Source organism: Cardiocondyla obscurior, linkage group LG10 (assembly GCF_019399895.1).
Source record: "Cardiocondyla obscurior isolate alpha-2009 linkage group LG10, Cobs3.1, whole genome shotgun sequence".
Taxonomy (NCBI): domain Eukaryota; kingdom Metazoa; phylum Arthropoda; class Insecta; order Hymenoptera; family Formicidae; genus Cardiocondyla; species Cardiocondyla obscurior.
In genome coordinates, this window is record NC_091873.1 from 2,980,577 (window position 1) to 2,992,768 (window position 12,192).

The 12,192-nt window shown below is 36.0% G+C and overlaps 2 protein-coding genes across 4 annotated transcripts; one reads left to right on the top strand and one right to left on the bottom strand.

Annotated features, from left to right (window-relative positions):
* Positions 1–196: 196 nt before the first annotated feature.
* On the bottom strand, positions 197–2,235 carry Asnrs-m (asparagine--tRNA ligase, mitochondrial). The gene is made up of 4 exons (XM_070662861.1): positions 2,024–2,235; positions 1,115–1,689; positions 563–1,010; positions 197–483 (listed from the first exon to the last, which is right to left on the bottom strand). The coding sequence occupies exons 1-4, from the start codon at positions 2,153–2,155 to the stop codon at positions 223–225; spliced, it is 1,416 nt and encodes a 471-aa protein (XP_070518962.1). The 5' UTR covers positions 2,156–2,235; the 3' UTR covers positions 197–222.
* Positions 2,236–2,810: 575 nt separating this feature from the next.
* Positions 2,811–9,787, top strand: Cmb (combover). 3 transcript variants are annotated; one of them, XM_070662855.1, is made up of 18 exons: positions 2,811–3,162; positions 3,232–3,480; positions 4,051–4,192; positions 4,302–4,441; positions 4,547–4,645; positions 4,737–4,850; positions 4,934–5,329; positions 5,671–5,943; positions 6,006–6,236; positions 6,309–6,435; positions 6,505–6,660; positions 6,741–7,173; positions 8,085–8,213; positions 8,275–8,526; positions 8,608–8,782; positions 8,855–9,025; positions 9,106–9,228; positions 9,307–9,787. In XM_070662855.1, exons 2-18 carry the CDS (start codon positions 3,319–3,321, stop codon positions 9,466–9,468), a joined length of 3,285 nt encoding a protein of 1,094 aa, XP_070518956.1. In that variant the 5' UTR covers positions 2,811–3,162; positions 3,232–3,318; the 3' UTR covers positions 9,469–9,787. The 3 variants fall into 3 exon arrangements, with proteins under 3 accessions (XP_070518956.1, XP_070518955.1, XP_070518957.1); XM_070662854.1 differs by having other exon boundaries at positions 2,811–3,132; XM_070662856.1 differs by lacking the exons at positions 2,811–3,162; positions 3,232–3,480 and adding an exon at positions 3,649–3,982.
* Positions 9,788–12,192: the final 2,405 nt, after the last annotated feature.

Here is a 12,192-nt window from a genome sequence, read left to right on the forward strand (position 1 = left end):
GTACGATTCATTGAAACTTTACCCCAAAAAAAAATTTAGAAAGTTTGCAAACCCGTTTACCTTTCAATCACACTTCAATCATTCATAAAAATATTTTTTTATAAATTACGCGACATTGTTTTTCCCTTGGCAATATGACTTAATTTGTTGCATTTTTTTTTTTTTTTTTTTTTTTTTGTTAAGGGGGATAAATTAATTGAAACGATGACCTGAAAACTTTATTCATAAATTGCAATTGTGTGGCCATCTGGGGAAAGGTACTGTGTCCTTGATATTGCTGATTCCCAAAATGCATTGTAAGAATCTGTCAAAACCCATTCCATAGCCACCTGTAGGCACGTTTCCATATTTACGTAAATCTAAATACCATGAGAGATTTCCCGTGGGAGGTAATTTCAACTCTAGTCTCCTGTAATCATCTTCACGTATACTACCTCCAACCAATTCTCCCACATGTGGTACTAACAAGTCCAGTGCCGCTACCTTAAAAAAAAAAAAAAATATCGACATAAAAGACATGCATTTCTTAAAATAATTGCCCTTTAATACGTTACTATCTCACCTTAGACTCATCGTCCGTACACTCTTTCATGTAAAACGGTTTAATTTCTTTCGGCCAGTTAATAACAAACAGCGGCACCCCGTCATTATGTTGTACTAAAAAGAGTTCGTGCTCTTTTGAGAACGCCTCTCCATACTTGGCCGGTCGTTGCAAACGATTCGCGTGATTGCTTAACACGTTGAATGCATTTTCGTACGTTAAACATGCAAACGTTTTGTTTAACCATTGCGGTTCTGGAGCTTCGATCGCATGCAGATCTGAGCTGCCTTTTTCTATCATTCCTTTGGTAATTTGTTTTACCAAGAGCTCTACTTCTTCCATTAATTCCTCGATACGCGAGAGAAATGCTACTTCTGCCTCTAACATATAAAATTCTGATAAGTGTAACCTTGACTTTGAATTTTCCGCTCTGAACGTAGGTCCGAAGGTATACACCCTCGTGAGAGCTCTGAAAAAATTCTAACAGTACATTGCGTTCCATGATTTTGTGACGTTTGCAAAAATACATGTATATGTTGTAAAAATATGTGATGGCTCAAAAAATTTAATCACCTTGCTACTGCCTCCAGATGCAACTGACCGGAAACAGTGAGAAAAGAAGGAGTGTCGAAATAGACCTCATCTTCAGACTGATCCTCCTTTTGCATACTTTTCAGAATCTCCTTGGACTGTGGCCGGACAACAAATACCTCGCCCGCGCCCTCGCAATCGTTGGACGTCAGTATCGGTGTGTGAACACTGATAAACCCCCTGTCCCTTAAGTGATCAATGATCACTGAGGTAGCAAGATCACGCAACCTTAAAAGGCTGGAGAAGCCTCGTGTTCTAGGCCTCAAGTGCAAATACTGCCTGATATAATCTGGGTCATACTTTTTTCTCGGTGCAAAAGGGTAACCATCCTCAGAGACATTGCAATCACCAATCACATGCACCTCTGTGGCACGTAGCTCAGCCTTACCATTGGGAGTAGAAGCCAACTCTCCCTCCACACTGATGCTACTTCCATAACGCAAATTGTCGGGCTTGATCGTTTTTGGCATAACAATTTGTAGCATTTCGCACGTGGATCCATCGGAAATGTCAACAAAAACGTTATCTTTCATCTTTCGCAGGCCGCGCACCCATCCCTAGAAAAAAACACACGAGTCAAAAATATAAAGTCAAATTAGCGAGCTCAACTGCAAGTTGTAGCCACAATAAGACGTCGGAATCCAACATGCGAGCCACGCGTTAGGTTCAAACGTAAGATATCTCAATTTTGTAAACAGGTCGGTCACGAGGTAACCATAGAACAATCACAGGAACATCTAGAAAATTTCTTCTGCATTAATTAAGCGCATGATGATCAAACAACGAGGCCTGAAAGCGACAGGTGGCCTTCTGAACGTTTTTTCAAAGTCCTTCGAGTCTTCGTTGTTGTTTCACGGTGCAAAAAAGGTCGTGTAATAAAGCACGTCTAACCTGTACTTTGGCAAGCCTCCCGATCGCCTCTCTGGACGTCGTATCTAAAATTGACGTGCATTTGTGCGCTCTGTACCCTACGAACTCCGTCTTAAGCGGGCACAGCAGTCTCCCGATATACCTCGTGAGCATTTCCGCGACAAGCGGACGACACGGTATCCCGGGGCGAAAAAAATGTCCAAACTTGTGCACGAGAAAATTCCAAAATGGAGTCGCGCTTCGTGTGCGCGTCGGAATTTTACGCGCGACCCTTGCGAGTGAAATGCTGAATCAGGCCGCATCCATTTGTGAAAATGACGATATCTATCCTAGACGAGGTGAACTAAGCTTAAAGATTACTTTAATTAAGCTTTGATTAATTTAATCGACGATTGAATCGATTAACAAAAATTTCCAACTGTTTATTTCTTTTTATAATTTAATCTCTTCCGATTTAATTAATTTTTTTAATAAGAAAATGATAACTATATAAGACAGATAGATAATTTGGCAGCGAAATAATATTAGCTAATGACTCAATCAACCGAGTTAATCAAAATTAAATAATATTTATTCTAAAACATTAAATCACACTTTTTACTCAATTACAGATATTGAAAAATCTCCCACCTTATTTGTGGGTGGTGACGGTATCGTCTCGCAGCAGATTTTATTGGAACTAAAAAATCTCAAGTGCATTTATTGTCAAAAATTATTGAATGTAAAAAATAACGCGTGACACGTGCGCGCGCGCCTTGTACTATCCGGTGCTTTTAAAAATGGAATGTTCATCCTGTTACAGAACTAGAAGAGAATGAAAAGCAATTGAGAGTTGATCCGTATCAGAATTAATCGAACGTTAGATTGATCAAGCAGCCCGTGCAACCAAGAACAATAGTTTATGCAGGTCGAGGGACATTTAAAAATGGCCGCGGTGTCGGCACGTTAGGGAAACACACCTGGCCATCGTTCTCGTCGTCATCCGGGATCCTGACGCCCGTCTGAATATCGCGACGATTATCGTCGATTCGCGTAGACTCCTATTTATAGCGCGTTTCCTGGCTGCTTCCGGCACAGCCTGCCAAGTGTTTTGACGTAAGACCAACCGGACGCAATTTCGCGTCACCGAGGTAAAGCAACGTCGCGGAAACTGTGTCCAGGTAGTGCGCGCGAGCTTCCTGCTCAGTCTCTTGAAAATTGTCATTTATATCCGTTTTCGTTTCATCTAGGTGATCCAGACGCCGTGACGGTGTCGTCCGAAGTGAGGTTATCCGTAACCCATAACAACAGTCGCACTCTCTGAGGAGAGAGAAACGATGTCACCCGGGATCAATGGCGGAGGAAGTGGTGCAGGGCCTCGCAACACGGGCACCTTGCCGAAAAGCAACCGCAGAAACGACAGGAACCGGGAGCAGTCCGCTGTTAATCAGCAGAATCGTGCACCTTACTTTGGCTATGCCCAGCATTTTAACAACTTGGTAAATCCTAGCAGGAAGTACTCTCCTGAGATTTTATATTTCCATTTATCTGATTTTATTCAAGCAGACTGAGTTATTCAAGTGCTCACAATACTAATGTATTGCATTAGTTAATTATTTAATTACTTTTATAGAAGGAACATTGTTATTAAATGTTGTTGATTATTATTGAACGTTGTTTTATGCAGTTTATAATTTTTAATATTTATTAAACATATACAGTTGTTGAGGAATTATATATAAATAAGTTATGATGAGAGAATAGCTGCTATACAAAAATGAAAAAAAAAGTGATTATAAATAGCTGAGTTTGTGTTGAGAGATATTTATTGGGAGAGGATGCCCGAAATCTACTCTGACAGAGATATGCTTGCAGCAGTGTCGAATTCGGTCTATTAATAGGGCATAGGGAGTAGTGGGGTGTTTCTTACTCTAAAAATACATATCTACAGAGGTGGGTCTGCAGTAGAGCTGCGAGCATTTCTTCCAGTAACTCTCACAGGTTCTTTTCAGCTCTACATTTGCAGTACTTTAACAGTAATATTAACTTAAACAAATTTTATTTGTTAGTGTCAACTTGACTGGCAAGTAGCAACTGAATGTGAACGTGAAGCAAGAATACCAAGAGAAGCAAAAAATAGCAACACAAGATCAGCTTCCTCTCAACTGCCTTCTTCATACTTCGCCCCGTATCAAGACTTGCCTGATTTTGGTAGGGTATATATATAGAAATAAAAAATTATATTATTTTTTTTTTTTTTTTAAATAAATTTTATCTTTTTTTGTCACGTATTTTATAATTGATTTTACTTTTTTTATAGTGTCGCACAATTCCTCAAGACAGTACAATTACAGTGCAGAAGACTGCCCACCTTGGCTAAAAATGGTACCATTTACTGATCCTAGAACCCAATCACCATCACGGTTACAAGAAGCAAAGCCTTCTAATGTGAATAAAATGGTATATTTATATCTGAATATCTTTTATTTTAAATTGCAATTTCTACATTTACTACGATTATAATTATGTAATTTTTTAAATAATTTTAATATTTTTTTTTTCAAGCCCGAAAGAAGTCAAGTAGAAGGCCGCTTAAATCAAATCAGAGAATACATCAGAGTTACTCTCACAATGATAGAGTCTCTCAATCAATCATCTGATCCTGTGAGTTATTATTTATGCATAATAGTATTGTTAATATTCAATATCATAACGATTAAGTATTTTGGATATATATTAAAATTGCATTTTACAGCGTGCACAAGCTCAAAGCGAAAAATTAAGTAGAATGGTGGAAGATCTTCACGACAGTGAGACAAAGCTTTCGAAATTATTGGAGCAGTATCATAATCATGGAATTTCTGATGAAGTTTGTTACTTCTTAATACTTTATCGAAACGTTGATTGACTTTCTCGCACTATATAATTTATTTTATTCATATTCACACGTAGAACGGTGAAAATGGAAGAGAGGACATAGACGAATGCGGCGATGCCAGCCGAGAGATGCAATTACGAAGGAATATGGAAGAATATCAAAATAAACTCGCGCAATTACAAGAGCAGCAAGCTACCTTAGCGGACATGCAAACGTGTGTCAGAGAAAGATTAAATAAGGCGCGTCAAGCACAACAGATACTTCTACAACAAGAGAATCAGAATACGCCTAATTCTACTACGTGGGAAGACAACTCTGCATCTTTGCCGAGTCCTGCTAATGTTGACCAACTTGAGTCGGAAACGGCAGTATTGAGAGGTAAACTGGTAATATTGCAAACGAAAAAGAAACAAATGGATCATCTCATAGCGGAATTGCAAGCCATAGAGGCATCTGATAGAGGCAGTTGTGTGAGTATTAATTTATAATAATATTTTTGTTTTTTATTATGTTGAGCGAATGGTAATGTTACTTACTTTTTTATTTAATTTTGTATAATATACCAATAGACATACATACATTAAAAATGTCATGTCAGTACCAAACCAAGTTTCGCGCGATATAGTAATCAATATTTAGAAACGTTAAAAATATTTTATTAATTTTTTAATATCAAACTTTTCGAATTTTATTTGTATTCGTCATGGAGGAGAATAGTTATATATTTTTTGTACTTGTGAGATTAATTATTTTTATAATATGTAAGTTATTTTTATCGTTTATTATTATTATATTTATATTAATTTGCCAGAGTTCGGAAGGTTCGAGGAATACGATAAAGGACAAAGCTGCGGAATTAGAGACGATGAAAGCGCAGCTGGCACATATAAAGGCTCTAATGGAAGACAGTACAAAAATTCGCGATTCTATAGACTCTTCTTCCGAACCTGAACAAGATACCGATGCGCATGATGAAAATGCAACAAACGGGATTGCCGAGGATGTAGCAAACGCTTCGTTTGAAAGAAGCAGTGATGCCAATCAAGCAAAACGATGCTTTGAAACTAACATTTCGGACATGCGGGTAATATCGAGAATCTCATAGTGGTATAATTTTATATGTAATGTGCACTGTTTATTCTTTAGGCACTAACGTCAGAACTTAAAGAACAAGCAGTTTTACTACAAGCAACTCGAGCCGAATTACAGCGTTTAAAACAACCATTATCTGCTCAACTTGCTTCTTCAAATTCTTCTCGTCCACTTCCAGGACTGATACCTTTAAATGCAAATGAAAAGAAGCAAAGCTGTAATGCTAGTACGGACAGTCAGTCTAAACAATCGAAAAGAACTCAACTTGAGGATATTATAAGAAAGGTTTATAAATTATATATATTGTTAGATTATTATGTAATTATACGTAATACATATCTCTTTCGCATAAAATAGGATCCGACACAGCCGTCTCATATGAATCGAGACGTTCAAGCGTTAGATCAACATAGTCAAAGAAGCTCCGGTTCGCAAGCTAGTCATACCAGCACGCCTGGAAATATTTGGCCACCTATTAGTGCAGGTAAATATTATATTTTAAGTACTATGATTAAATCAAACAATTTTGATTTTATACGTATGTTTTGTATAGGTGCAGGTGGTTCTAACGAGCAAAGTGTGGATGGTGTATCCACGTCAGAAAATTTATTGGACATTGCACCACCTGCTGCTATCGAAAATGGTGGAGTTGTTGGAAATTTATGGGCATGTCCTATACCACCTCCGTCTATCAACCAGGGACAAACTGGTATGTGTGTAAAGTATTTTAAAGATTATTTTAAAAAATTAATAAAAAGAAAGAAAATTGACATAATTATTTCATTGCAGCCACTGTTGAGTATTATCGACAATTACTATTGGGCTCGCAAGCCCATCAATTGCAAATGATGGGCACAACGATGCAACAGTGCTGTCAGCTGTTGTGGTCACAGCAACGCGAACTGCAATCCATGCGCGCTGCTATTGCCGATCTGCAGATGCGATCACCAAATCAGACTCCACAGCGTGGTAATAACGCTGAGAATCAAGAGGAACATTCTAATTTGAGCCGTAGCGTTCACAATCTCGGTGACGCATTGGACGCGACCTTACCTCCCAGTTCGTCTTTACCAAACCTTGTGTCTCTACCTAATTCTTCAGCAGCATCGTCGCACACTCCGATAATTAATAGCTCTAACTTGCAGCAGCAGCAACAACAACAATTGAACAATCAAGTACCTCCTGGTAATAGAGCGAACAACTACTGGGACAATTTTCGAAGGTAAAAAAAACTGACCCATAAGTTGACGAATATGTGTCTCGTTAGTTTTGATTTATTAATGGGTTAATTTCAGTATATTGTAAACCGGTAGACTTGTGAAAAAGACAGATATTTTATTGCGTGTTATCTACTTGTTCATAATTAAATTTTTATTTGATTTTAAAGACTTTCTTTTTAAAAGTACATTTATAATTGAATTCGATTTTACGTGTGATTACTTTAATAGAGAAAGACAGATAAATATGGAATATTAATAAAATTTTACTACTAAATAACTTTTTAATCTACTATTATTATTATTAAATATTAATAGTATAATAGTGACATAAGAAAAAAAAAATTTGTAATTATTATTCCATATTTTTTCTACTCCGTATTTGTTCATAATATTTCACAGTTGCTAGATTGATCACACCCATTTTCCATTTTTCTGTAAATTTAATGTATCACACTTCATTTAGTAATAAACATCACAATCTACCTTTGCAACATTTTCCGTCTTATACTTCTTACTTATTATTACCCTTGTTTAAGACTGTATTAAGCACGTTTTTATATTATAAATTCAATTACATAATCCGGTGGTTACAAACGAAAATAATTAAGGAAAACGATTATTGGTACGTAATACATAGGTATGTAGATGAATTTTGTGAGATTTGGATAGGACATATATCGTCAATTTATCAATGACTAATATTAATGCATGTAATGATTGTATTAACAGTGAAATGTTCTTGCCATTTAACTACAGTTTCAAATAAAATCTTTTTCTAATTTTATAAAGTGTAATAAAACTCTTTAATTAACGATTAAAAATTGACTTTGATGAGACAAATAATTTTTTTCTAAACAAAAATATATCTGTGCTACATACGTTTAATATTATAAATATCTTTTTAAATTTTCAGCTATTCCCGGCAAAATCTACTCTCAGGAAATGTGAAGACAATGACCGATCCTTCGACAGCTACACTAAACTCGGCGTGTTCCACAAACACAGCTATTGCAAGCGGAAGCAGTGTGAACAGTTCATTAATGTATGTAATATTAATTACACCAATTAATGTATTTTCTATAACATCTTTAATTTGCTTTTAGAAAAGACAAGAGGAATCGGGAGCAGGGCTCTGACAACTTACCTTTACCATTAACCAGCACAGAGACGCAGTATTCATTAAACTTACAATTACCGTCAAATTTACAACAACAGGACAGAGATAATGCTACTATCCGCAGCAATATTATCGCAAACGAGGTGTCTCAACAAGTCGATAACTTTTGGGAGGACGCTCACAGTTCTTTTCGATTACCATCTGCAACGAATGACGATAATCTTTTTAATAATTTAAGGTTTGAATTATTTTTCAAGAATCATTAAAAGTAATTATTATATAATTTTTAAATATATCTTTTCTATTTTACAACGAACAGTTTGGAAATGAAGGAGGCTATCAGCCATCTCATCGCAGCGAACAAGAGGCGACCCGATTACTTAATAATTATTTTACGAGAGATCAAGGCTATTAGCGAGGATTACAGATTGCGACCTCAGTTGTTAAGATCGTTACGTTTGTTGCAGGATAAGCAAACACTAAATAATCCATTGGTTTGTATATAATCTGTGGAGTATAACGTGTGCATCTATAAATTATTAATTATCGATAAACATTTTTCACAGAACGAAGCACCTGACTTAACTCCAAGCGAAAGTTGCCCGTCTAGCGATGAGAACTCGGATATCGGTGCGACCTTCGCTCTGGAAAATCATACGTCTATGATGGAATTGATCGCCACATCTCATGTCGACACTGCCTCGCCAGTTTTACCAATAGAACATTTGGATACAACGGTGAATAATTATATCAACGAAGCAGAAGAGTATAAATATAAGAAATAACTTAACGAATTCATATATTTTATTATTGTTAGGTAGCAACATTTCCTTTTGAATCTGCGAGTGCTGCTCCCTCAACTTCTAACGCTAAATCCGGCTATAATGAAGACTTGGCAGAAGCTGATCAATCGAGACCTGAATCTTCGGGAAATCAAAAGGTTTTTTTTTTGTCTTAATATTCTGTTTTTAAACTTGACTGCCCACAAAATGTATAATAAACGTGTACGTTATTCCAGCTTTCTAGTGATGTAGATAACGAAGAAGGACAAGAAGAAGCAGCGTCTTATCCTATCACTGCAGAAGCGGCTGCTTCTGATCTCGAAAGTTTAGCTGCTAAAACTGAAGATGAAAGAGCGGAAGATGCCGGACTTGATAATTTTTTCAAGTTGCGAGATTGATTAAATTGATTAATTGTTTAGACTGCATCTGTTTATCGCGATGTAATAAAATGTTATTCACGGCTATTTTAAGCGTCATATTAAGATGAAACTGGACATACATTGTATTTGATAAGACATCGATTTATTCTATTGCTTCCATTTATAAAATATTAGTTAATAAATCAAGAAAGTCTGAGTAGTAAAAACTATCAAAAGTTAAAATCTTTCTAATATGTCTATAGATTAGGAAATATTGGTAATAAAAGTAAGTTTACATTATATAAATACACATTACACCTAATGTACGCAATAAATTTATATATATAACTCTTAAAAAGATGTGAAATTGATCAATCGGTGGAAATAATGTATAAAAAGAAAAAAAACAGTGTAGATACTGATCACTTGGTAAAACTCCTATGCGATTTAATTATCTCTTATGTATCATTTATATTTACTAGAACAAACCATGATTACAAACTACGAAAAAAAAATCATGCGACTCACCAATCTGCATGAGCTTCAGCGGAGGTGTAGAGTTCTGCCGGTGACTGTAACATAAAAAGGAAAATATTAATGTAGACATGTCAGTTAGTTAATAAAATTAATAAAAAAAAAGTAAAGGTTTTTTTGTAATAAAGTATTTATTAAAAAAATTAATGCTTACCTAAAAGTTGCTCCGCCGATGCATGATACCCGTCCCGGGCCTGCTCCTCCTCTCAGTTTGTGTGTCGAGTCATCCTTCCGCGCACAGGTCACTCGCGAGCACCCCGACCGTGATTTTACAATCGCAAAAATTATCGATCACTTTCGCGCGTTCCTGTCGGGCACTCGCGTTTAGAATAAAGCCAAAAAACTACGCCCGAATACTTAGCGGAACTCCCGAAACGACCGACGAACCGGCTACGGTTCGTATAATCTGATATCGGCGTGCGGCACTTTAATTTATCATTGAACGATGCGAAGCAGAGGAGTTTCTCTTCATCTGTAACAGATAAATTAAAAAATTATATTGTAGATATTTAATTTAATTAAATAAAATAATAAAAAAAACGTAATAAAAAGTTTAAACCATTTAATTCTAAAGAAAAATTGATAATTACCCTGGGATTGCTCCGCTGATGCAGGATACCCTTCCTGGGCCTCCTCCTCCTCTCAGGATGTCTGCGGAATGTCGGGTTGGTCCTTCTTCAATGGTAGAGTATTACCTGAAACAGAAAAATTACAATTAATATTCTGTTCTGTTCGATGTTTTATTGAGCGCGTATTGTTTATTGTACCGCGCGCGTGTTTTAGTGCCGGGTAATCTCGTCGCACATTTAAACGCTAGCACAACTAATGCGTACACACATTATTCTTGGTGCTCCTCGTGCCTACAATCGTTTTTACGATTAAAATTAAGAAGCGCGACGAACGATTACTCGTGTAAATTTACTTTCTTAATATTCGTTGCTTATTTAAAGTGCGCGGAGAATATTTCTTGGTGATCGAAGTATAGTTTCGCGTTTTCGCATACATTACGGGATGCCGTGTTTTTTTTTATTATAAAACAAGGTCGCTTTTTTCGTGATCGAAATATTGTTTCGCGCTTTCGTGATAAAATAATTCGTGTTTTTAATTTATTTTTAAATTGATTATCGCACAGCCAAAGTACGCGTCAATCTTTGGTGGTTGTGTCGATTTTCCGTCTGGTAAAACGTGTCTAACACCACACGCAATTCGGGAAACGAAATTTCTGCTGAAGGGATTCGCATTACGCCGGATTGTGCGATGCGTAATTTAATATTTTATAAGTCTTATTCTAATAATTAATTCTTGTTTTATAACAATTTAAGTTCTAAGTGACAGTGTTAATGATAGTGTTATTAATTAATAATAGTAATTATGAAAAAAAATAAAGCAGAGCAGTGTAATAAAGTGCGCGAAAAACATTTTGTGTCGCGGCCTGTTTCGTTCGCCGCTTAGTGCAAGTTAATATACATATATTTTTATATTTATATATATATTTGTATTAATATATATTACTTTCAGGGAAATGATGTGGAATGCATAAAAAATTTTTAACCACACCGGTTGTATTTAAAGAAAATATTAAAAGTATGTACAACCGACAGTCCGCAGTCTGTTTAAGTGGGACGGGAAATTTTTGCTGCATTGCACATAAAAAATTTACGTTACATTATTTATTATTTTAATATATTATATTGTATTATATTATCTTTTATTCTTTTCTTTTATTTTTTCCTCAAACTTCAAAGTTTTTTCTTTGACAGCTGACGTTAACTGAAGCAAGCCAAGCGAGAGAACTAATCAGCGTCGGTTAAATAACTAAATGCCGCGCGGAAAAATTAAAATTGAGATACCGATATCAACTAACATGATTTTGACGTCATGACTCTCGCATTATTTTGACGGCGATCGAGCAGATAATACGTAACTAGCTGATCTCCTCACGTACTGAAAAATCGTTATACAACTTGGAGAATAAAGGTATCGATTGCTGTTAATTGATTTCGATTATTAATCTTTACGCCGGGAGTATTTATAATTCGTTTTGGAGAAAAGTATATCGCGTGCGGAAAAAGAATAGTAATTCATTAAAATTTACAAGATAACAAAAGCTAAGCTGACATTTACTCTCGATTTGTTCTTTTTAAACGCGATGGAGTTTAAGGAGCACAGGAAAGACAGCTGCGCGGAAAATCGCGGAAAATTTGACTCATAAACTCGATATCCTTCTAA